The sequence below is a fragment of the Passer domesticus genome, chromosome 2 (assembly GCF_036417665.1).
Source record: "Passer domesticus isolate bPasDom1 chromosome 2, bPasDom1.hap1, whole genome shotgun sequence".
Taxonomy (NCBI): domain Eukaryota; kingdom Metazoa; phylum Chordata; class Aves; order Passeriformes; family Passeridae; genus Passer; species Passer domesticus.
This window is the reverse complement of record NC_087475.1, coordinates 62706447-62732257: the sequence shown is the minus strand read 5'-3', so window position 1 is coordinate 62732257 and position 25811 is coordinate 62706447. Positions and strand designations below refer to the sequence as shown.

The 25811-nt window shown below is 42.7% G+C and overlaps 2 protein-coding genes and 1 long non-coding RNA gene across 5 annotated transcripts in view; 2 read left to right on the top strand and 1 right to left on the bottom strand.

Moving 5' to 3' along the window:
* Positions 1 to 8054: 8054 nt before the first annotated feature.
* Positions 8055 to 20408, top strand: CPB2 (carboxypeptidase B2). The gene is made up of 11 exons (XM_064408752.1): positions 8055 to 8131; positions 11414 to 11489; positions 12865 to 12989; positions 13081 to 13189; positions 13722 to 13823; positions 14354 to 14458; positions 16957 to 17073; positions 17527 to 17617; positions 18819 to 19021; positions 20016 to 20100; positions 20224 to 20408. The coding sequence occupies exons 1-11, from the start codon at positions 8055 to 8057 to the stop codon at positions 20406 to 20408; spliced, it is 1275 nt and encodes a 424-aa protein (XP_064264822.1).
* Positions 11622 to 21973, bottom strand: LOC135294012 (uncharacterized). The gene is made up of 4 exons (XR_010356119.1): positions 21852 to 21973; positions 15024 to 15150; positions 14131 to 14357; positions 11622 to 13213 (listed from the first exon to the last, which is right to left on the bottom strand). It is a non-coding gene; the product is annotated as an uncharacterized LOC135294012 (long non-coding RNA).
* The window catches only part of ZC3H13 (zinc finger CCCH-type containing 13), a 44511-nt gene continuing 40673 nt past the window's right edge, over positions 21974 to 25811 (top strand). For all 3 annotated transcript variants that reach the window (XM_064408748.1, XM_064408749.1, XM_064408747.1), the window contains exon 1: positions 21974 to 22148. The gene's annotated coding sequence lies outside the window, so the exon portion shown is untranslated. The remainder of the gene's footprint in view (positions 22149 to 25811) is intronic.

The following is a 25811-nucleotide window of genomic DNA, read 5'->3' as shown; positions in this document are numbered from 1 at the left end:
TGGCCAGATCCTGTTCCTGATCAGATCTGACTGCCCTGTTCCTCTTAAGAATTTAATACAAGATGGGAAAAGTACAGCATCCTAAAACCCATTCTGTCTTTCCCAGTATTTCCCAGTGCTGGCAGAGGAGGAGAACATCCAAAGTGCTATACAATGGAGATGTCACCCCAGCTTATTGCCCAGGAAGGGGAGGTATGAGACCATGGCCCCTACACTACTCCTCCTCCTCCTCTTTTCAGGGGTAGCACCTGCTGTTGCCAGAGAAGAGGGGTGGCACTGAAAAGGCAGCTCCTCTCCCCTTGTGATTGCCCTGGGAGTCCTTCAGAGGTAAACCAGAGAGAGGAACTCTGACTGCAGAGCTTCTCTCAGGTGGGATGACCATGTTTTGTGTGAGTCACAGACACCTGTGTGCATTTGCAAAATGAAGAGACCATTTTTTGTTGGATAAATGTAGAACTGAAAGGACTGGGTAATCCTGCCTGAAGACAGCCCTGCTTCAGGTTCCTTGTCTCAGGGAGATGGTCTCTCCCCAGACTCAGGGGCAGTCATGAAGGATGAAGTAGAGACAGATTGGACATGGCAGCAGAGCCAGGGTGAGGAAGATGGCTTTTCCCTTGACCCCAAATGTATGCAGGTGTTTGCCATCCCCAGAGAGTAGAAGGGATTTTCAGGCATTTTCCATTCACCAGCTCTTAGCAACTCAGCTTTTTGCACAGGAGTAGGATTTTTAGAGGAGTCTGCTGAGGTGGGCAGAGAGGAGGCTTCCATACATCATGCATTCCCACCAGGCAAGGCGTAGGACTTCAGGGGCTCTGGGGACTGAAAGCTGCCTCTGCCTCAGGCTCTGCAGAGGGGCCGGGTGATGTACGGCGTTGCTTGAATCATGTTGTGTGAAAGGAGCTGCTTTTCCTCCTTCCTCAGCATGCCAGCACCCTGGCAGCACCCCTCCCCGCCGGCAGGGCTCTGCAGGCTGCTGTGGGGAGCGGCATCGCTGATCCCGCAGCCCTGCAGCAGGGCCAGCTGCCCGGGAGAGGGCACTCGCTGCTCCCGCAGCTCCGAGGAGCGGGGGAAAAGCTGGATCCTGGGCTCTCGGCACAAAGCCAGCACTGGCCAGGGCGCCTAAGGGGGTAAGGGCTGCTGGCAGGGACACCACAGCAAATTCCTCCCAGATCTTCAGCCCTGCTTCTGGAATCGCACTTGAAAAATGAATCTGTCACGGCCCCGAAGGTGTGGGAATAGCTGCATTCTGGTACAGGAGTATAAATATTTTCACTCTTCAGTGCATTTCTGTTTAATCGAGTATTCTTACTCATTTGATGGACTTGAAGTTTTGCCTTCATGAACTGGTAGTAGCAGCCTGTAATAAAGGTCTCTCTCAGCAGATGCTGAAGGGGTTAAGCCTATAACAAACATCACTAAAAATACCAGCCAGGATCTGGAGTTTTTTTGCTGTTGCTTTCCTCAAACTTTTTCCATCCCTCTTAGAGAAAGCAGCTGTCTTTGGGATTCACTCCCAAATCAAGCTGGCTTTGTAAGCACTTCCATTATTGATTTTCATTGCACAATTAATCATAATTTTCAATGCTTCAAAAAGGCTTAGACACTCACACGAATAAAAATAAAGCATCAGCATTTAGACTAAATAGGAGAAAAAACCATGAGGGCAATCAATCCACATGCCTCAGGGTACAGTCTGATCACCAGATGGACTTAGAAGGAAATGTCCCCCCATAGAGTAGTAAAGTATAATTAGGTGTATGATGAGGATTTTACACCTTCTTGTAAATCATCTACCCTAGCTAGAAATCATCTGTTCTAGCCTTAGAAAGGGGACAGCAAGCAGCATGGCTGGCTGCTGTCCTCTTGTAGAGATAAAGTTGTCTCTATTTGCTCCAGAACTGGGACTGAACCAAAACCCCAACCTGACATCACTCATCCTTCTAATTCAGCAGCTTAATTCTGTTATGATCCTAATCACACACTTCAGGTCTTGGTGTCCACTGCTGCCTAAAGGAGCAGCAGCTTTGATCTGGCTTCTGCTTGGAAAATAGGACCTTGCAAAATAGATTTCTGCCAGCTGGGCACAAAAAGCATAGGAGCAGCACTGGTCCTACAGCAAGTACCAGTGATTGCTGCCTTCAGCTTGATGGAGAAATGGATCCTGGTGCCTCCAACCCTGCAAACCCATATGCTGAGTTCCTCAGAGTCAGCTCTCTGTCTTCTCACAGTTCTGGCAGCCTCCTCCACCATATGAAGAACAGACTTGCCAAGAATTTGGGAGCATTTTCCTTCAGGCTGCTCAGCCACTTCAACCCAGTGCTTTCCAGGCAAGCAGACAAGGCAAGCAGCAGAGAGCAGCACCACTGAATGCCTAACTCTTATTGCCTGCTGTGTGATAAGCCACTTTGGAGCTAAAATTTATCCACAAACTAAGAAGCTGTTCATTAAGCAGAACATGAATCAGAAGAGCATTGTGTACTGGTAAGGTGGCATCTGTGGACTTTGTACAGCAAAATGTGAGAAAACTGTGAATTAGGGCCAAGATCATATTATAATGCTCTCAAATTTTTTTTATAATTATCAATCAGTGCTCAGTGGCAGTTCTCTTCTGCCACCAGGAAAACTGCTATTCCCCTGGCAATTCCTTTGCTGCTCTGAATGTAATGCACAGCTCTTAGTTCTTACCAAGTAAAATTACTATTTTTTATAAAGGACTGGTTTTCATTGCAGCTTATTTACTTTTGCACCCTAATAACTTTTCAAAGTGCTTTATGAGAAACCTAATTTTTTCCCAGAGTACAAACTACTATTATTATTCCAGATCCATGATAAATTGTCCAAAGCTGAGCAAGGCCAGAATTCACACAGGCCATCTGCTCACTGGTGTTACTACACTATGTCTGAAATTTTTGAAAAGAGCAGAAAGCTACATAATCAATCACACCCAGGCACACTGAACTCCCTTAGGACAGGCACTCATTTAGTGCATTTGTTAAGGATCTAAGGAAATACAGCAATGAATATCTGTAAATGCAAAAAGCACAGAAAGGAGCCCCACACATCTACTCCAGAAATTTCCTAGCAGGTGCTTCACATGTGTGGTGCTGCTTTGATTCATGCAGGCAGAAAAGCAATGTGAAAATGAAAAGCAAAACACCCTGTGTGTCTGAGAGGTGGTGGACAAGACTTAAGAGCATCAGCCTTGCCATGCCTTCTCCTCAAGGCCTGTGTTTGCTTGGGTGTCAGTGAAACCGTCCTGTGATCAGGTAATGTGCCACTGAAAGGCTCAATCAGCCACAGCAGGGAAAATTGAGATTCCTGGGGAAGGGTGCATGCCCTTCCCAACCAGTCCTACATCCACTGCTTGCTGCACTGTCAAATCACAACTGGCATTAGGGAAACGTGGCCTCAGTGTCCCATAATGCTTCTCAGACCTACCTGGGGTGATTCTGTCCACGCAGTGATCAGATCTTGCATACTAGTCAAATGCCTCTAGAAAATGTGTAGAAACTTCCCAAATTTGTGGTTGGAGCCAAATTCTAGAGCAGTGATGGTTGTCTCTGTGGTGTGGATTTGCTTGCACAGACTGAGGGTGGTGGGGACCACACCAGCTGAGATGAGTGAATGAAAGAGGGCAGGATCTTTGCTCTATGGGGCTTCTCTTCACCAGCATCCTCAAACAGGCCCTGGCATCCTTCAAACAGGTCCCAGCATGGTCCCCTCTTCTAATCTCTGCCAGATGCTGTGCAAGAAATGTGAGCAAGTGCAAGGAGTGCAAAGAACAAAGAAAATTCTGTTGATCCAGCCAGAGACAGGCAGAACACATCCCTGCTCCAGGGCTAATTGCATTCTATGTGCACACATAACCTTTGTACACAGAGAGGGAGACAGGTGTGCATCCATTCACGTGCACTTGGCCAAAGTGTGCTCCCCGTAGGTGGCACTTGGCCACATTCCTCAAGTGCTCAGAAGTTCTGCTTGGAGTGCTCCTGGGACTCTCCTTGATATCCTTTGTTTACCACAAGCTCCTTGCTAAGACACTGGCAAATAAATCAACATGTACTGGCAAAAAGACAGCATGAGTTGGACAATGTGTTGTTTGGGTGGTGGTTTATAACAGACCTTCAGGAGCCAGAGCTCATGAAGAAAGTGTTTAAACTGTACAGACACCTTCCACTTACCCCAAATCATGCATGCACTATAGCAGCTTTCTCTCTGCTAACTCAGGAGAGCTGACTGCAAAGAGAGTAAAATAAAAAATTAAATAAATAAAATAGGTTGACACAACAGACACCTCAAAAATGCCAAGGAAACATGTATTTCCAGCCATTGCTCATACCTATCAGCCATGATTGAAACATACTGCTGAGGTGTGTTTCCTCCCAGGTTAATCCATCATTTTCTAGCACAAGCAGCATCTGATTTTTATATTTGAGAATGATGTGAGGGAGAAATACCAGAACAACAGAATTTAGACACAGTCCAGATTTTCCCCTCCTGGTGGTTTCATGGGCTGCAAAATTGTTTCCTGAATGAAATAACAGAGGTTAGTGACATTGGCCATGTATGCAAATGATCACAGTGTCCTACAAAGATTAATTGGTTCATGAATAAAGATGAGGAGCCGAGGTGTGCAGGGAGAAATCATTTATCAATTATATGCCTTGGAAAACTGAAAGATGATGCAGCCTTAACGGCTGAATGGGTTTGAAAGGGGGACTTGTAAATTGAGTTCTAATTCTGTTCTGCCACATTCATAATAAAGAGCTGTTACACTAATTGCATCCTTGTGTGGCTCATGAGCAACAGCACTCAGCTGCATCGTACAGTGAGCAACAGAGATCAGAGTTTAGTTAGATTTTAGTCATCTTCTGCTTCATGTGGGAGGGATGCTCACTGGTTACCTTTGGCCCCATCAGTAGTGATAATGCACCAAAAAAAACGGCAAGAGCCTATCATCAATTTCTATGAGATTATTTTGCATTTGAATCTGAATTTAAAGAACCAGTAAGGACAGCACAGACTCACTTGGCTTTTATATTCTGCTTCAGTCACACACATGCATCAGCACGATTACCCATCCCTGGAGGGACTCCCTGATTAACTGGAAACAAGAGAATTCTGGAGGATCAAAACCATAACAGACTATGCTAATCCCAAACAAGGAAAAAGATCTGAGGGATGTGGTTGCTGATAACAGCTGACCTCTGCTCCCTCTGCCCCTTGTGAGTGCTTGTTAACAGGTTTACTGTTACGAACACACAGCACCAGCCTAGCGTGGGCATTAGCACACACTGAAAAACAGACTCAGATCTGAGAATCTTGATGAGACTTGTTATTTGAAATCTTGCTGCTGGATACTGTGCAAGCCCCAGGATCAAAGAGGACAGTCACACTTAGGTCACAGTTGAGTATAAAGGAAATCTTGTGACATTTGGGTTGCTGAAAACCAGGGGTGACACATATGAGAGTCCCTGGAGATTACTCAGTGGCACTGCTACATCTGGCTGCAGCAGTTCAAGAAGTTTCTCCTTTGACTTTTCAATCTGACAGCTTTCCAGGATCTGGCTCTCTTTCACTAAAAAGAGCAGCTTGCAGGAGCCCAAGCACAGCCCAGCATCCCAGCATGTGCTGAGGGATCTTCAGCAATGATAGATACCCTTAGCAGGGACAGGAGTGTTGGTGTCTGCTGCTGCCACCATTTTGGGCACTGACATCTTAAATCACCACACAAAGATGTGCCAGGTGTTCCTGGTCTGGCTGAGGTACAGCACCCAGTCTCTGGCCAGGGGACACTGGTGTTACTGCACGTGAATGTGCAGAGGGAGAGGAGAGACAGCATCCAGCCCAAAGAGTGAAGACATCTCTTTAGAAATGCCTTTAATGTGTGATTATATTTTTTAAAGCAATATAATAAAGGCATCAGGAGACTATATATATATATATATATATATATTACCAGTCCTAATTCCCAGATGCATATTTTTAAACAAAGAAATCAAGAGAATACTTTGTTAATTGTCTGCTCTGAAAACAAAGACCTGCTCATCCCTCTTTAAATGAAAGCCTGTGCATGTCCCAAAGTGACCCTAAAAGTTAACACAAACCAACACTGAAATTGTCCCCCATTAGTACAAGGCCTCTGGTCATATTTGCTATGGCAACACTTGCAAGTATCAGGTCAGCACAGCCCATGGACTACCCAGTGAGAAGGAATAATTAATCCAAGTGCAGTAAAATCTTTGACAGAATTTTTGACCAAGCAGCTCTTCACCAGGGAATGCTGAGAAGTGAAAAGGGTTGTTGGAAATGATCAGTTTTGATGAATTTCCCAGTTAGAGAAAAATAGATTTGTTCAAGAATGGAGGGTTTCAAATCTCCTCAAATTCAACTGAAACCTCACCTTGCAACACTTTCTAAATTAAGTCTTATTTCCTCCAGGTTTTAAAAACAGTCTGTAGAAATGCAAGTTAATTTTCAATAAAATAATTAAAATGCCTTAGAAAAAAATCAAGCAGCAGTTAAAATTCTCAAAATTAAATGTTTTTGTTAGCTCAATTGTCTAGACAGTTGCCCTTCACAGTGTTTTTTAAGACTGCATTTTTTATTCCAAGATAATCTGAGAAATATTTCCCAGGTTCTCAGAAGTCCACAAAGGTTATTAAAAGATTTACTGTTGCAGGTAGAGCTTCCTCAAATACCATTTTTCTTTTTTTTTTGTAGGAAGTATTTCCTTTGTATTCCAGAAACCAAAAAGCAAGTAGGAAATCAGTAGCTTTCAAACACTGTGTGAACAGTTGCTTTGCAATAAACTGGAGAAATTCCTGGAAAAGCCACCAACACTAAAAAAGTCTTATTAACTACTGTTTGTCTAAAACTCTCTTCTTGGGTAGACAATAGAAGGTGCTCCCTTTTTCCACTGAATTAACACCCTAAGACATGTAGAGATATGATCCTTTTCTTTCCTTCAATAAGACCAACCCACCTCCATCACCTTTTCAATCTCTTCTGTTAAACCTATCTTAGCAGACCTAATTTTTTTCATATCTGTGCATGAAACAATGAAATCTGTGTATATCCACATGAAAGCGTGTCTGGGTGAGCAAGTTTTCTCTCCTGTATTTTATTTTTATTTGACAGCTTCCTTTTGCCTGTGTGAGGAAAGAGCATCTGAACCACTGGTTTAAAAATCAACCCTTCTGGCAGAGTGCTGCCCACTGGTCTTGCTGGGAATGGCCTCTGTATCTTATCAGAACTTCCTGTTTGTTTGAACTTAAACCAGGATAATTAGCTATGTCTCAGTCAGGTTTGGATTTTTTTATTCAAGTATGGAACAGAGATGAAGATCATCTATTCTGGACATACCAAATTCACACAGCTTTTGAGCATGTATGGATATCCATGGATAGAGATATGAGAAGCAAATATTGGGGGCATGCAAAAGTTAATAATAATGAGATGAAGAGTCACTTGTACTTTTTCTTGAAAATTAACACTTATGACATCCATAAGGAAAGTACATGGGTGTCAAAGCATCACAAAAACATGTGTCCCATTTGCTCCTTGTTTTCTCTGCTAGGAAATACCAGGAAAAGAAGATTTCCTGTTCAGAATTTTTCTGTTTGGACTTAACCTCATTCCCACTGCTTTGAACCAGATTCATGCTTGGCTGTGATGCCTTATAAGAGAGATGGATGCACAGCACACTGCGGGACCTCCACAAATATTAAAGGATTACAAAAGCTTTGTGCTTGCTGTTCTTTCTTATGACTGTGGTTTGTAGCTGCAATAAAATAAAAGGCTGAGACGACAAAGTGATTTGTCAATATGAAAATGTTCAAAATGTATTTTATCCTCTCGTACATGGGCGACATCAATATGAGCAGCACCTCCCCAGGGAGCTCTGTCATATTGACTTAGCCACCAGGAGCTTGGGGTTGAAGTGAGAAGCAATATTAAATTTTAACTACTCTTTAAATAACATTTTTAAAAATCAATAATGTGGGTCCCGAACCCTTAGCTTTCCTATTGCATTTCGTTTTGTTGTGAATGCCATGAAGATGAAGTTTTACCTGTTCATTTTTACTTTTTTTATCTTGGTTCCAGAGAAGCATGCCTTCACTATTCCAAGGTAAAGATTTACTGATGCTGCTGGGCATTCTAGTGTGTGGTGTGTGGGACAGGGAAAGTACTGATGGAAAATAATTCCAAGCTGCATGAGAAAACATTTGTCAAAGGCTGACATATATTTATTGTCCTTGTAATTGGATACATGGTTCAATTTAACATAAAGATGGTGAAATTATTTTAAGTCTTCTTTGCATCCATAAATCCTGTGTTTTTAATCATATTAAGACTACTCTCTTTGGTCTAAGTGCAAATAAATTCTGTTCATTCAGTACTTTTGAATGCCAATAAAGGGTATTTTGAAACTTAATGGGAAAAATAATTTGCTTCATTTGCCTTAAAACAAGATCTTAAATGAATTACTTCTTGAGATAGAAAGAGAAACCATTTCAGAAAGTGCTAACAATCTGTTTTGTTTCCAAAGCAGCTTTTATGATGTTTTTTCCAGGCATAAATCATTTTTGAATAACCATTTGGTATTTGTACAATGTTTCAGGAGCAGCTTTATTGTTACCTATTGATAAACTTCAGAAATGCCCTGAAACCAAATGCTTTCTTAAAACGTGAGAGCATATGTCAGAGATGAAGACAGGCATAGTGCTTTTATTTTCTGCATGTACCACTGGTTTAAAAACCTGAAATGTTTTAATAAGTAGAACTAAAAGGATAAGTTCCTCATGTGGTGATTTTAAGCAAAGCTGAACAACCTAGGATTAAATGCAATCTGCTCCCAGAACTAAAATATCTACAGAAATAAAATGTGAATTATTTCTCGTATCCCTTCTGTGATTTTGCAGCACTCTGCAGACCTGTGAGAGGTGACCACCATTGAGTTCATGCTTTAAAAAGATGATCTTTCCTCTCCCTTTGTGATGCAATCATATTTTGTTGTGGATTGCTAAGGAGGTGGGAGGGTTAAAGTAGGGGGAAACAAATGTGGTATTAGGTGAATTCAGTGGAACAATATTGCTCTGTGCTACTTGAAGATTTATTTATTTCATGTTTAAATAGAACACTGAATATCTGACTCTTAAAGAAGAATATGGTGTTTCCCACTGGAAAGCAGGAGCCTAATCCCCCCAGCCCCAGTTACGAAAATGGCTAAAATAATGAGATTCATCTGACCAGATTGAATTTTTTACACAGCTTTGTGTAGGAACAAGTCCCCTTCACCTTTCTGTACAGCTAGTGGGGAGAAATGTTTGTATTTAGAAGGCAATTCATTTCAGGTTAGCACACACATCTAAATTAGCTCAGGTTAACCCAACCCCTAAAGTGCCTGTTTCTTTATTAAGATAGTGCCCAGCTCAGAAGAAGATATCAAACCCATCTAAGATTAACTGAAATGTAACTTGCTCACAGGGTAAGATCTGAGTAAGGTAGTGTGGGGATGGCAGCTAGACTTCCACCAAGAGGTAAAAGGGAAAGGAAAAAGATATGGGAAACAGGGACAGAGCCCAGTGGGACTCTGGCAGAACGCTGGAAGAAGGAATGAGAAGGCTCTTTTCAAGGACAAACTGAAAGCAGTCAGGGAAGAGGGCATGAGAACAGAAAGAAAAGAGGTGTGTTTGAGATGACCAGATCCAGCTGTACAGGGACAGCAGGCAGGGCAAGGAACCTGGGGGTAGAGGGCTGATTCTGAGCTTGGTGTAAGGGTAATAATTAAAGCTTTTGTCTGGGTGTTTTCTACAAAGAATGGGAAAGAAGACAGATGAAAGAGGGTACAATGTCAAATCAAAGCAGGGGGACTGAGAAGGGCAACAACTACAGTTTTGGCTGTTAATACTTGCCACACTGAACTCCAGGGAAACTAAGAATTTTGATCAATTTATTCAGTGTATTTATGTCTTATCACAAGAGCTAGGGAGGAATTGTAACACCTGTTCAGTACTTACCACACTCGGATAAAATATTTGTGCAACAAACAGTGTGATACAAGTACACATCAGCTTCCCCATTATGGTGCTCTCAGGCTGTGGGAATGATGCAATGAAACCAGATCCTGCAGGCCTTTACTTGGCTCCTGTGTGAAAATACTCCCTCAGCTATGGGAAGACACTAATTTTTAAAGTAGCCTCAAACACACACTTCAGAGTGCACTAAAGAAATAGGCAAACTGCCCACCTTGCCTATCCCTGATTGCTTTTTGATGTTCTGTCAAATGATGGTGGAGGGAAAAAAAAAAGGTTGGCATGTTGTTGGTTCTGCATGAGAAACAACAGTGATTGCTTGGCGCCTGGCTGAAAGTAAAGATGAATCACCTGGTTGCCAGATGCTGTCAGGCTTCTGCTTGAAATCAGTCACAGCAACAAGCTGTGACAATCATGTTACGCTGCTTGAAAACCTTAGTTTTGAGAGCCCTGCCTGTTTTCTTTTCGGGACAGTCTTTGCAAACAGGGCTGGCAGGGACTTTGATCATGCCTGGTTTAAACAGTGCCACCAGTTCCACATGATTAGATGTGGCTGAGAGCCAACCCAGCCCAGGAAATGGAAAGAGAGGTCTGACATTCCCCTGAGTCTACTTCTTCTACACACACAAATTATTGTAATTACCTATCCAATGCAATTTTTTACTGCATGACTTGCAGGACACTGATGATCAGGACTTAATGCAGAGTGCTGTTTTTTTCTTTCCAGAAAGTGAATTTTACTTCTGTCACCAACAGTGGTGTCAGATACGGAGTAGCTGGGAAGCACCATGTCATGTACAGACCACAGTTTTCAAACAGAAGGGGAATATAAATTACTGGGCAAAGATGGGGAGGACAGTGGTGCAGGCCATCTGAAACAATACCAGCAGAGGGACACAAATGAGACCAGAAAAACTCCATTGAAGTAGGAATGCACATCTACAAAACATCATGTTTGGCTTTTGCCAAACCTGTGAGGGCTTTTTGGCAAACTGGGAGGGCTGATGTCTCTGTTGAATGGTGACTGAGAAACTCAGGGGACAATAGGAGAGCCATCTTCCTGCCCTCAGCGAGTTTTCAATTGCTGCTGCTGCACTGTGGATTAGCTGGAGCTGGTGGCTGTGGTGCTGGTGCCATCTCCCAGGAGCAATCTCAGTGTTCAGCAGTAAATATTGGCTATCAAAGCCCTGCACCATCTCTTTCACGGATTTTACTGATCAGTACAAGCAGAGGCTGGAACCAGATTCAGCATCTTCACTATTGGAGCGTCTTTGGGTTCATGGCACCCAAGCCAGGGAAGATGAGAGAGCCAAGCATGCTTCTTCCCTTTTGCATGAACTGGAGCTGTGCTTTACTTAAATACCCTTGTTTTTCAGGGATGAAGTTTTGTGGGCTCTCCCACAAACTGATGAACAAGTTGAAGCCCTTCAGGATTTACTGAACACCACTGAGGTAAACAGATTATTCTGTCTTTCTGAACTCTAGGTCAAATTTTTCCCCCAAGTGCCCTAATACTGCTTCTCCCTCGCAAGAAAGATCTACACCTCTTCCATTCATTTGTTTTAATACATCAGCTCAGGAAATGCTTGGTTTTAATTTCTCACAACCATCTGATTTACATGTGTTTACATAATGTTTCAGTAATTAATTACATTGGAGCTCATATTTCTCCAGTTGATTTTGTGTATTAAGGCACTGCAAAACTGGGAAAACACCAACACACAGTAGAGTAAAAATACATTTGCTAGGGAACCTCAGCACTTTTGACCAGTGTGATCATGACCTGTATATGGTTTGCACACCTTTGAAGATCAGGACTTGGTTTTCGTGGTATTTTTTAAAGGTAGCATCTAGAAGATAAAAGCTATAAGAAAAAAACAGAACAGGAATAGCAACGGGAAAGGGAAAGGGAAAGGGAAAGGGAAAGGGAAAGGGAAAGGGAAAGGGAAAGGGAAAGGGAAAGGGAAAGGGAAAGGGAAAGGGAAAAGGGAAAGAGAAAAGGGGAAGGGTAAACACAAGCAGTACCTCCCAACCAATTTTAATGGTTACCATTTATTGTTCAAACAATATTCCTTGTGCAACTGAACCGTAAAGGAAAAAAATAAACCCTATTGTCTGGTGACTTCATGCTGTATGCCCTAAAAATAATCCAAGAATTATGCTGACTTTTTTCACACTCTAAATTTATGCCTAATTTACTGCTAACTGTCACCCCCAGATCTTTCTGTATTATTGGTTCTGAAGCTTCAGTCTTTGATTGAATATGCTGGCTTTTTATTTTATTATTGCAATATATTTAATTTTACCAAGAACAATCTCATTTTCTTACTTTTCTCCAATTTCTAATCTCTGTATTGCTTCTTCAACTTGACTTATACTCAAACCCCTTCTGGCACTTATTTCCTCCCTGATCAAAGTCATCAGAGAATACAATAACTACAAAGACTGGTCTGATCTTCATTAATTCTCCAAGAGCCCTCAGGGAAAATAACTCTCAGCAGACTTGAAAACATGTAACATAATAACCAGCTAAATATATCTATTATACTAGAAATACTATCTCAGAAAAGGTTATGTTCTTGTCTTTGTTCTTGATTTATGAATTTCTGTGCAGAAGTCATTATAAACCTTTCTTAAATACACACATTTCACTTCCAGAAGTAGCAGAATGCTACACATCACAAGGAGCATTAAACTACTTGTTACAAGCGGTCTCTTAAATTGAAAACATGTGCTTTGATTATTTTCAAAATGCTTATTAAATGTTAGTAAGAATATTTTTTCTTTCCTCAGTAAAATAAATAAAATGTTTTTGGAAACTTTGTAGGTCATTCTCTGGCAACCTGTTGTGGTTGAAAACATCCAGAAGGACAGAGAAGTCCATTTCTATGTCAGGGCATCCAGCATAAATAGCATAAAAGCTCAGTTAAGGCAACTGACCATCCAACACAAGTATGTATTTTTTATTTGTTGTCATGAATGATTCCGTAAAGTTGTTTGTCATTTATTTAACAGGAGGTTGTGCTCTTCCTTTGTTATTCAGAGTCTTGATGAGAGATGTTCAGGGAATTATTGAACAACAGACTGTCAATGACACAGTCAATGCTCGTGGATCTTCCTCATACTACGAAAACTACCATTCAATGACAGAAGTAAGCTGTTTTTGTTGTGAACATCTGTAGATGGAAAGGGTGAAATTTATCTCATGGTTGAGAATGGATATAAAGGGAAAGAAATCATCAGCAGTTAATAATTACCACTGTATTGCACAACAATTAAGAGTTCTATTTATTGTAACGCTTTCATAGAGATAGAAAGAAGCACCAGACAAAATCTCTCATACATGTAATTGCCTCAAACTGTCATTCAAGTCAGTAAATAGAGAAGCAAAATGAAGTCACAAAACAAACATGTAAATATTTAAAACATGAAATCAATAACAATTTGAACAAATAGAACTAAACAGGAATTTCAGGGCTACATTTGGACTGTGTTGTTACTGCATCTTACTGTTGGTTTTAACAAAAATTAGAGTCAGACATGTGGTAGGTGAGGTGAATTATTAGTTTTTCTTTCCCATCAGATAAAGATTTTGGGAGGTAAAATGAATTTAAGTCTAGACTACTTTCAGGGATGGAGGAAAACAGTAAAGAGAAGATCCACTTACTAACTTCACCCTTGCAGATCTATCGTTGGATGGAGGCAGTAGTGAAAGTCCACTCTGATCTCCTCCAGAAAATATATATTGGATCATCCTATGAAAAGCGACCGCTTTATGTTCTGAAGGTACACCTGTGACTTACTGCAAAAACTTTCCAAGTACTACTGTAAGCAAACGATGGGGTTTGGCCAGGACATCTCTTTAAATCTATGCCTACATTCTCATTTTTTATGATTTTTAGAGGTCCTAAGTTGTTCTAGGAAGATGCGTTACTGTTGCAAATGCATTTGACCAGATTAGGTTCCTTTCTGGATCACAAGGAAGTTACCACATCTAGGCCATCATGCAAAGGCATGAAATACGGGATACCCTCCTCTGTTGGTGATGAAGCAAATCCAGTTTGTTGCCCTGCACAGCCGGTGGCAGACTCACCTGACCTCAGCTCTTGCTGTAGGCTTGGTGCCTGTGTTGGCTCTTTGCAAGCAGCCTGAACAGCTCTGACTGTATGCAGACGTAACCAATGGCTGCATCCTGGCTCAGGATCAGACTGAGCTCTCCTTACAAGACAGATGCTTCTTCTTCCATCTTGGTTACTTCCATTTTATGTGGTACCCTTTATAGTGGTGACATTTGAATGCAATCTCTCTTTTGTCAGATTTCTAAAAGTAAGGAAAAATCAAAAAATGCCATATGGATTGACTGTGGTATCCACGCTAGAGAATGGATTTCTCCTGCTTTTTGCCTGTGGTTCATAGGCCATGTGAGTACATAATCACATCTGATTACTGTTTTCAAAGCAAAGCAAAAAATCTTAATGCCATTTAGCTTTGTCCAATTGCATTCTAGGATCCATAAAGCCTTAATCCATTTACTCCAGCACATGATATTTATGTCTAAGCTGCAAGCATAGCAGTGTGTGTGTGTGCATGCCAGTAGATAAGGGTATGTGCATGTGAGAAAAACAGAAAGTCATTGGGAGTAAACACAAAGGAGCTCAAATGTATTATCAAGCATGAAACAAACCTCAAAGCATGTGCAGCAAATTCAACAGAGACATTTATTGTTATGAATGGTCAGAGATGGAGAGGGCATGCCAGGAAAAGCACGTGTTTGGTCATTTGCTAGGGCCATGTTTGTACTGCCATGTGGATTGCAGAAGTGGTGTTGGTTCTGAGTCATGCAGCACATGGTGACTTGTGTCCCTGTTACTGCAACTGGCACTGCCTGGAGCAGGTCAGGAGACACACACAGTGAGCTCAAGCTGTCCTACAACCCTCGGCTCTGCTCTACATGCCTCCCTAGAGCAATAGGTACCCCACACTTGCCTGCTCCAGACATGGCACAGCTTCATACCAGCAATCCACTGGCTGCGATGCATCACCTACTCCTGGGTCTGCTGCTACTGCTCCTCCTGACTCCATGTTTTTCATTGCTCCTGGTTTTTTTCTGGATCTGCAGAGAATAACTCCACGTAAGCCACCTTCATCTGAAGGTATTATCCTTGCTAGTGATACCCTCATGTCAGACCTCTAGAACCTGCCAACAACATCCAGCTGAAGTACCAGTTCATGGAAACTAGAAAATCACTGATGGGTTGAGCCTGTAGATTAATCACTGATGAGACGGGCTTAGATCAACCAGCCTTGATGTGTGGCCTCAGACAAATAGCCACACCTATCTTTAGTGTCTTTATTATCTACACTGCTCAGGAGAGGGAACAAGAAAGAAACAACATCCACAGTTTACAACTGGATTTTAAAATACATTGCCTTGGTCTTTTTCAACTTAAGGCATGTGTACTCAACTCTTATGCTGAACTGCTGACCCAGTCCCTGGTATGGACCAGGAAAAGGCTTCTGAGGCCTTTCTGGCCCAGACAAGGATGCCCATTTTGCTCAGTTAATGTTCTGAGATATTATTTATTATTACTTTTTCACAAAAGCAAAGTTCACAGTAAAAATAAACTAGATGACACTGAGACTTCACAGTCATGAGTACTGTAGTCAGAGGAACAACATAGATGAGTCCTTGAAATGTGAATTATGATTTGGCCATGATGGACCTAAATAATGTGGATGATGATAACAATAAAAAATAATAAATTTGTTTATTTTTGTTATCACTCACAACTATAAAACCTCAATGCCTAAAACATTTGAAAGGATATTGCAGGAGTTAGGGACAGATACAGCTGAATGTACCTCGTGACCCACTGATAATCCCAGCGTGCAAGGCTCCACTACATAGAAATGCATTTGCCCTTTTCATGCTGCTCCAAATAATTACCAGCTGTGCTGTCATTTTGCCAGTGACATGTCCCTGCAGCATTTTTCAGAGGTAACAAGCTGAACATTTAGGTTCTCCATTCCTTTGATCTAATTTACGTGGTTTAAATTCAAATTTTATTTCTGTATCTCTTCATGAAGCAATGTTTTAAAATCTGACATTAATACACATCTGCACACAAGCACTAAAATCATCAGCTCTCCCTAGCAAATCCTAGGCATTCTTTATAATGGGTCCATTTTTTATAATTTAATTTTGTTGTTAAGATTGTAGAAAGATTGACATTTCTCATTTAGTCAAAGGAAGACCATTGCCTGAGGATAACTAAGAAGGATTTAAAATGAAAAAAGGTGATCTAAGTAAGGCATAAAGAAAAAACAAGGATGATGAAGGGCTTAGTCTATTCCAATAGTAACAAACCCACTCATCTAGATTAAAATTTATTTCTTTGTCATGGACCAACAACCAGGTTCAGTATCACTAAAGCCCTCAAAATAAGCTGTGAGGAAAATTAGCAATGTAGATCATACTGACTCTTGTCATATAGTTGCATTAAACTCAAAATGCCACCAGAATAAATAATGTTGTGTATGGCAGCCATTTGAAATATTACTTGTTATTTTGGAGCTTGCTGTATTTTGGGCAGGAGGGATGATTTCTATTACTTACACGGGCTGCAAAAGCTCAAACCTTCCAATTAATAGACTTAATTTCTGTCTCATGACCACCCACTAACACTAAAGAACTGCAGTGTTTCTGGCTGACTGTATCAATTTTTCCCCATGGCACTTCTGAGCAGAGAGCTACTTTGCTATTTAACCATTTCCATGATGTGATGAGCCTCATGAGACTCAAGTAGACTGCTCTGATAATTGCACAATTATTTTGCACATTCCACCAGGTACCTTTGCAGGAGGGTAAGAAAAATAACAATTACAAATGCTTTTAATATGTTTCCCCTGTGCTTTATAGGCAATCCATGTGCGTGAGAGAGATCGGACCATGACAACACTTCTGGAGCACTTTGATTTCTACATCATGCCTGTGATAAACGTGGATGGCTATGAGTACACGTGGAGCCACCCCTCTGTATGTAGACTTTTTTTAAAAGGTTGTTCAAGGTACTGATTTGCTATTTATGGGAATTATCATTGTGCATGGTTAGGGCCTAGTTATAATCCTGAAACTGCACACCCCAAACTCTTACTCTGTGCTTGGAATTTCTGCATCTTTCCCCACAGAAAGCTGGATTTGTGCTCCTAATCTCACATACCTGGCCAAACGGTATGTCTCCTGCCCTCCTTCCACAGACCAAATTCCATTGAAATCAGAATGTGATCACTTCTGATCCTACCTAACATTCCCTTTTATCACCCAGCCTTGCTGGCAAGCAGACTGTGGTTTTAGAATCTTCCTTGGTCCTCACTAGCACAGGACTGTAGATGCACATGTGGGAAAGTCACATTTAATTAATCAGCGAGGTGGTACATTGACTTTTCCAGCATTTTTCTCTGATCATGGCTTGTGTGTCTCTTTCCATAGAATCGGATGTGGAGAAAAAGCCGCTCCTCGCATGGTAACAGCAAGTGCATTGGTACTGACATGAACAGGAATTTTGATGCACACTGGTGTGGTAGGACATCATTTTCTTCCTATTGTACCCCTGCATTACTTTTGTCCATTAAAATTTTTGATTTTGAAAACATTTTCATCTACTGTTCTGCGAAGCTAGTACAAAGACAAATGGCACTGAATATCTGTTACGAACCGGTGACAACTTTCCCAGCCTTAGATAATTCTTTCTGGGACTCAGGATTTTTTAATCCCCAGATGACACACCATGGAATAACCTCTTCCCAGCACAACAGAGCTCCTTGCACCACACCATGATACACCTGGGAGTGGCTGTTGGTGGGAAGAAAGAAAGAGGGAAGAGGTGGTCCTTGCCATGTCACCCAAGGCCTGTTGCACTGTCCAGCTGAGTAGATGCTCCTCTGTGGTGTACAAACTGATCAGCTCAGTCATCCTTCCATAATGCCTAGCTGACCATGATTTTTTGGCCCTTTGTGATTCTTATGAAGACTATATCATGTTTAATTACTGCAGGCACTTTAGTACTTGACACAATTTTTTTAGTCTGCAGAATAGCTGCCTTTAAATGTTACCCTTAGATCTGATCTGACTTCACTCAGTGCTGATGCTGAAGTCCTGTAATGGATTTCAGTCATTCTAAAGTTTAGCCCATTGCTAAACCATCCATAGCTGTTGTATCAAGAAAAACAGCATTTTTTTGCCCTAAAGATCCTGAGTGCTTCCAAAAAGTTATTTGGTCTTATTCTGAAGATAGAAGTGGTGAATCCTATTTATCTTCTTGATAATTTGTTCCACCATCAATTTTTCTTAAAAATTTTCATTTTGGTTTGTTTCCTCAGCTTCCCATTGAGAGTTTGCTTTCCCACAAGATTAAATAATCATGTAGAATTGCCTTTTTCCTATCGTACTTCTAGATTTTAAGATGTGATCTCACGACCATATGATGATTTTAAACGAAGCATATTCATCCTCTCCTCTAAGACTTTTTATCTAGTCTTTGAATACTTTTTTCTACATCTTTTCTTGTTTATTAGAGCACAATAGGTGAGAAATCCTTGTAGGCTCACAGAGATTTCTACAAACATGCAAATTCTTTCCACAGCATGGTGAAATATATGATTTCTTGTATATTAGCACCATACCCTGCTCTTTCATTTCATACTCTTGCATTTTTCATGACCAGAAATGCAGAAGGGAAGAAGTAAAGGAGTAAAACTGTGCACTTTTTTTTTTGGCTAAAGGCCCAGGAGCATCTCACTCTGAATGCCAGGAGATATATTGTGGACCCTACCCAGAGTCTGAGCCTGAAGTGAGAGCAGTGGCTCGCTTTGTCAGAGACCACAAAGACACCATTAAAGCCTACATCACCATGCACTCCTACTCCCAGTTGGTGCTGTTTCCATATTCTTACACTATGAACAGAAGCAAGGACCATGAGGAGCTGGTAAGTCTTCCCACCTCCTGAAGTTTCACACTTATCTAAGAATATTCACCCAGCTTGGTCATTCTTGTAAGGAGGGGGTCACTGTGCTGTGAGGATCAAGAATTAGGAAATTACATTTTTCTTGATGCTCTTAACAACTTTAAAAAGCCTGGGCTGGTCTAGTAGTGTCCAAGTCAGCAAGCTGCTTCTGAAGGCTACAGAAAAATGAAAATATTTATTCCAGATTGACTGTACATCAACAACACCTAACATGTTGCTGCTGCTAGAAGACCAGCGTCCTGTTGTTCTGGACCTCTTGGAAAGGGGTGCAAATTGCAATGTTTGATGGTTTATATAAACTCTGAAATTAATTGGGTGTGTGGCTCTGAAAACACCCTTTGCATACCTAAGCGATGAGGTATTCTGGTGGGCACTTGCTACTTTATTAAGGCTTTTGCTAGGGATATTTATTTTAAATTGTCGTAGTGGTAGGATGGAAAATATATCCTGCATATGTGGAATTTTACTTTCTTGAGGCACCAAATGACACAGCACAAACTCTCACTGAAAACAGCGGAGTTCTAAAGAGAACAGTTACTCTTTCCCTGTAAAGCACAGAGATGTGCACTGATTGTGGGCATTTCAGTCTTCTTCATGGCTTAACAGTAGGTTCTCTAAAATATTTTCCTGCCATATTTGTCATTATTACTTTTTTAAAGAGTGACTTAAGTACTGTGACAGAAAAGAAAAAATATGAGATGAATGAGAACAAATGGTTTGACAACAGAAGTGGGGATAAGGTCCCATCTATACTTTATCTGTCTACAGCAGAAATGCAATCTGTAGCATGGGCATATGCTGAAAACTTTTACCACATCCAGTAGGTTTTCTAGACCTTTTATATGATTATTTAACTAATGTGAAATCCTGGGCACACTGTAAGTAAATTATAACTGCGTACCTTTTAACTATTGTCACAAAGCCCTAAAGGTAATAATGTTTTGTTTAATTTCAGGAAAGTCTGGCACAGAAAGCAGCTAAAGCTATAAAGAGGACAACTTGGAAAACTTACAGACCTGGTGCTGGTGCACAAACCATCTGTAAGTATGACTCTATGGCAATGAAAGGCACGACAATATATCCTTGCTAGGGTCAGAAGACAGCTTTTGAACAGAAAAAGTTATGGTTTCAGGCAATTTTTCTAATTTTCCTTCCTCACATAGATTTAGCTCCTGGAGGGTCCGACGACTGGGCTTACGATCTTGGCATTAAATATTCTTTTACCTTTGAGCTTCGTGACACAGGGACTTACGGATTTTTGCTTCCTGCTCGAGAAATCAAGCCAACTTGCTTAGAGGCACTTTCTGCTGTCAAAGAGATAGCTCAACATGTTCTACAAAATTTGTGATGTTGAATATAATTTATTCCAGCATGACTGCACTTAGATTACTTATGAAAATGTAATAAAAAAAGCTTGCTCCTTTATTAAAATTCTTTGTACACAGGCAAAACCCCAGAATGACTGCACCCCCTGTATTTTAGACCACATCAGTTTTTTTCAGCCATACTTTTGTGCCTGCATCTACAGTGGTAGCTCACTGCACCACAAGTTATATAATAGAGAGAGCACAGCGTAAGGGGAACAAAGCACACACGTCCCACTAGATAATGGGAATTCCAGGTGAAAGGGTCTCTGACCGACACAGGGCACGCTGGGCAGACTCCATCCGCAGAAGAGATTCCCCCATTTAGGTCATTTGTGTTGTTATGGGATTTCATCACAAGAGAACAACCCTCCTTACCACGTCCCCTGTGTGACAGGCGGGGCGGTCACAGCCAGGCGAGGGCACACGAGTGGCCAAACCCCCAGTGCCAGTGCCCAGGGGCTGCTCCACCGCAACTAGCCAAGCCCACCCGCCCTGCAGCCAAGGTTTTTTACAGCACAGCACTGGCCTGAAGACTCTGTAAGACCTTTGTAAGGTGACAGGACAAGGGGCAATGGTTTTAAACCAAAATTGGACAGGTTTAGATTAAGAAAGAAGGGTTTTTTTTACAATAAGGGTGGTGTGGCACTGGCACAGGTTGCCCAGAGAGGTGATGGATGCCCCATCCCTGGAAACCTTTATGGACAGGTTGGATGGGACTCTGAGCAACCTGTTCTAGTTGAAGCTCACAGAAACACAGGTTCATTGGGGTTGGAGAAGACCTCTGAGGTCACTGAGTCCAAGCTCCAATCCAGCACCACCCTGTCAATTAGACCAGGGCACTGAGTGCCAGGTACACTATAAACACCTCCAGCTACAGTGATTCCACCACCTCCCGAGGCATCCGTTCCAACGTTTAATCATCCTTTCTGTAAAGAATTGTATTCCTCATGTACCACTTGAGCCTCCATAGGTGCAGCTTAATACCACCAGGTCTTCTCGTCCTGTTACCTGTTGCCAGGGACAAGACCTAGCTAAATCTCCTTTAGAGGGTTGTAGGGAGCGATAAGGTCACCCCCGAGCCTCCTCCAGGCTGAACACCCCCAGCTCCCTGAGCCGCCCGTCAGGCAATTCCCGCCCGCACCCCCAGCTCCCTGAGGAGCCCCTCAGGCAGTTCCTGCCCGCACCCCCAGCTCCCTGAGCCGCCCCTCAGGCAATTCCTGCCCGCACCCCCAGCTCCCTGAGGAGCCCCTCAGGCAGTTCCTGCCCACACCCCCAGCTCCCTGAGGAGCCCCTCAGGCAGTTCCCGCCCCCAGCCCCGCTGCCACACCCGCGAGGCGGAGCCGCCCGCCTGCCCCGCCCTCCCCAAGATGGCGGCGCCGCCGCTTCCGCCCTTCCCGCCACCGCCCTCCCAGCCGCGACGTCACCGCTGTCGTCATCGTCGTCATCCTCGGCGGCGGCGCGGGCGGCGCGAGGGCCGCCGGGAAGGGCGCGCGGAGGCGGTGGCGGCGGCGGCGCTCCCCCGACGGCTGTCCCGGCGCGCGGGGCGGGAGCGGCGGGTCCGCGGGGGCGCGCGCCGCTCCGCGCGCTCCTCCCCCTCCTGCCCGCGCCGCTCCGCGCTCAGGCCCGGGAGGACGGACCCCCCCCTCGCCCCCTCCCACCCTCTCCGCCCCGGGCGGCGGCGGAGGAGGCGGCGGGGAGCGGCGCGGCAGCGCAAGGAGCAGGTGAGTGCGGCGGGGCGGCCGCGGGCGCGGAGGGTGGGCAGGGAGAGGCGGAGAGGCGGAGAGGCGGGGCGGGCCCCCGCGTTCCCTTCCCCCGGCCCAGGCCCGCGGCCGCCGGGCCCGCGGAGCGCGGCGGGGGAAGGGCCGCGCTGTCGCCCGGCTCGGGGCGCGGCCGGGGGCTCCCCGAGGAGCCGGTCCGGCAGTCGGTGCTCGTGCTGGAGTCTGCTTCCCGTATAGTCGGATGTTCCCTGGTCGTGGGGTTTTTTGGTTGGATTTTGGTTTTGTTCGGGTTTTTTTTTTTTTTCTTCCACTTCTGTAGTGCTCTTCTCCCACTTCCTGGCAGTAAAATAGTTTCTGCGCTGTGTGCTCAAGAGGGGCTGCTAATTTCGCTTGTGTGAATTGGCGCATCACCATTCCTTCAGTAGCGCCCGGAGCTGGCTCCCGTCCCCTGCAGGGCTTGTGGCCGGGCACGCTGGGCCAGTGTGTTATGGGCGGTCTGCTCAGGGCCTCGCCTCTGCCTGCTCCATGGGGTCTCACTGCACCACTGATTCTTGTCAGCCTTCTGCAAGAGTGCTTGAAGGTCAGCTGTTGGGCTCTCCGTGAGCTAGCAACCAGCGCTTTGGGGGGTCTTGGGCTGGTGATGAAACACTCACGGTCCTCTGTGCAGGCGGGAGTGGACAGACAGCCAACGCACCTGAAAACTAAAGACGTGTGGCTTTATGTGGCTGTGCCCGAGATTGTACACCCTGCTTCTCAGCGTGTCTGCTGAGAGTGACGCTGATGTGCTCACCCAGCTCACAGATTGGAGGTGATGTGGCAGGGTAAACTTGGACCTGTCCACACCAGTCTTCGCAGACTGCCCTTTAGTCTGGGGAAACATCTTCTTTGAGTATGAGGACTTTGTCAGACAAGGCATGGAATACTCTCTATTTCCTCATGTGCTACTGGGGCCTGATGTTTGTATTCACCTGTGGAAAGCCAACCATGGTTTTATACTTGTGCAAACATAATTAGCAGTTGCTTATTGCTACTAATGGAGGATATCATATGTGAAATTAGAAGGGTAGGTTCAAGTTACTATGGTGGTGGGTTGCCAGCAAGGAGTTTTTCAATTTGGATTAATTTCTAGTTTTGTGTCAAATGGGCTTCTCTGTGAGTATTTGACTGCTCTTTTGGAGAGTTCCTTATGAATGCATTTTACCATTTTTAGTAATATTTTTAGGTAGTAAACCCATGGAGCTTCTTCAAATATTGCTATTTTATTAGCGATGTGACATGGAAATGTTAACGTTGTAATAGGACCCGAAATATTTTCAGGTAAAAGCTCTTAATTTAAAAAAGTGCAGGGAACCATTCTCAAAGCTGTTACTCAGTTTTCAACACATATTTAGTTTATCAAGGAGTGCTAATAATGAGTTTGTATCTGAACATCTGTAGGACTTTGAAGTAATTTCGCTTGTTATTTGAAATGGCATATTATTTATCTCTTCACAGGTAGGATTTTCTGAAGTGTTGTTGTGTGTAGCTTGTGTGTGGTGTGGTGTGCATGCGCAGACATTATTGACATGCTTATGAGTGATGTCTTGGACTTCCTAAAGAGATTTTTTTTATCTCCCTAAATGTTTTCTTGGTTTTGAACTTTGATTTTGTTCCGTTACATCTCAGTTTTAAGTTTTCCAGTAGAATCCTTCAGGATTCATTTTTTCAGGTGGCTGAATTAGGTTTTTCTAACAGAAAACCAGGCATTTCAGATATTTCTTGATTATGACTTATGTAGTATCACACTGATTTTGAAGAAAAATGTTAAGCATGCTTGACGCCAAAATGTGAGAATATTGGTAAAAAACCCCCCAGGATTTCAGTGAATGCTGTCAATCATATCATGCCTCATGGATTTCAGTTCATTGGTCAGTGCTCAATAGGTGCACTCACTTCTCTCAAGTCTGTCACATTTTAGATGATTCATGTAAATAACACTGTAATATGTTCTCCTTCAAATGCTAGTGTAATTAATGTCATTAACAGATTGTCTCTCGCCCTGGGAAAGTTACTTCCTTTGAAGAGTAACATAGGTGCACCCCTGAATGAGTTATCCTAGTGTTATGGTATTCCTAATTTATTTTAAAGGTTGTCATGGATCTTATTTATGCATGGAAAAGTGATAACTTACAGTTAAAATTTTAGGTATAGAATGTATTTTAGGAAGATAAAGTTAACTTGGCTTAGTTTCCGAAACTTCATTCTGTTTCAGAAGTAGCAGAAAGTTCAGTGCCCCTTAGTAAAGTCAGCAGTGCAATGTCATGTACCTGAAATAGAGAAGTGCATCATATTCTGCGTAGAAATTTTTTAATATTTGTTTTAATCCTGTTAGTAATTACTTGAAATGTTGAGAGTGCTTAGGGCTCAGTCCACACTGGTACTCACAGCTGTCTAATCCCACTTTAGTGTTTGATAAGGAGATGGTAGCTCAGAGGCACAGGCATCTGATGGACAGTCACTGCACTGGCCATCAGCGTGGGATTGATAGCAGGGCTGTGATCATCAGTGGTGAAACAGCAGAAGGTGAAAATGCTTCAGAAGAGGAATCTTTTTGGGATGTTACATTTAAATTGTTTTTAGTTGCCCATTAATGTGCAGTCTGAGAAATTTGGAAATTAAACATGTAATTTTTTCCCCTTACAATACTTGTTTATGAGCAAGGATCCTTCTCAGAAACAAAAAAACCTGTCATTATCCATCTGAGTTTTTCAATACTGCTTTAATAGTCTCTTTATTTTTCCAACTCACTTGGTCCTCAAAGAATGAAAATGGGGCTGACTGCATTTACAAACACAGTCTCTGAAATGCGTTGTTTGACAGAGAGAAATTCCTCAGTTTCCCTCAGGATCCTGTGTCTGGACTCTAATCCTGCAGCCTTTGATAACATCTGTATTCACTAGGCAGTGGAATTGCAGTTCTTGTTACATGAGCGAGGCCCTCATGTGATAATATGTGCGTACAGAAAGTAATGTGCTGTGCACTCACAGCATGCTGGGTTCGTTTCTTCAGAGCAATCTCTCTGAAATATCTCTTCTGTTAATAAAGGGTCTGTTGTTAATTGCAAACTGCTAGATGTGGGCCAGACTATGAGGCTGGAATTGACAGATTGTTGCCTGAAATAGCACAGGTTTTTGTTTCTCATTTTAAGTTGTTTTGGTTTTTTTAAATAGGGGGTTTTACAAACCTTAGAAGATTTCAGGTTGAATGGTATTCTTCTTAATTTCTGTCTGCAAAAATACAGGGAAAAAAGGCAGTTGGAATTACATTATCTGTTCAGTTGGGATGATGTTGCCTCTTCATCCTCTCCATGTTTGTAACTATCCTTTTAAGCTAGTCATCATCATAACTTCCTATACAAGTTAATTCCAAAAAGGTACTGAATGCTGGGTAAAAATCAACATTTAAAATTAAAGTTTTGCCTCTGTTTCTTTGAAAATAAAAGTACATTGGAATTGAGGCAAAATGAATGTGATTTTTCTGTATGCTGCTACAATGTCAGTGTGTATTTGTGCATTAGACTCATCTGTCTTCATGTGTTGAATCCTCTCCCTATGCCATTGCCAGTGTCATTTATCTAACTCCTTTTGTTTCAGATATGGCTCTTTTAACTGTAAATATTTAATCCAA

Excerpts from the sequence above, each read along its gene's own strand:
- CPB2 (XM_064408752.1), top strand. The coding sequence starts at position 8,055 with ATGAAGATGAAGTTTTACCTGTTCATTTTTACTTTTTTTATCTTGGTT. Across the intron at positions 14,459-16,956 it reads GCCTGTGGTTCATAGGCCAT|GCAATCCATGTGCGTGAGAG; the intron begins GTGAGTACATAA and ends TGTGCTTTATAG. Across the intron at positions 19,022-20,015 it reads GCAAGGACCATGAGGAGCTG|GAAAGTCTGGCACAGAAAGC; the intron begins GTAAGTCTTCCC and ends GTTTAATTTCAG.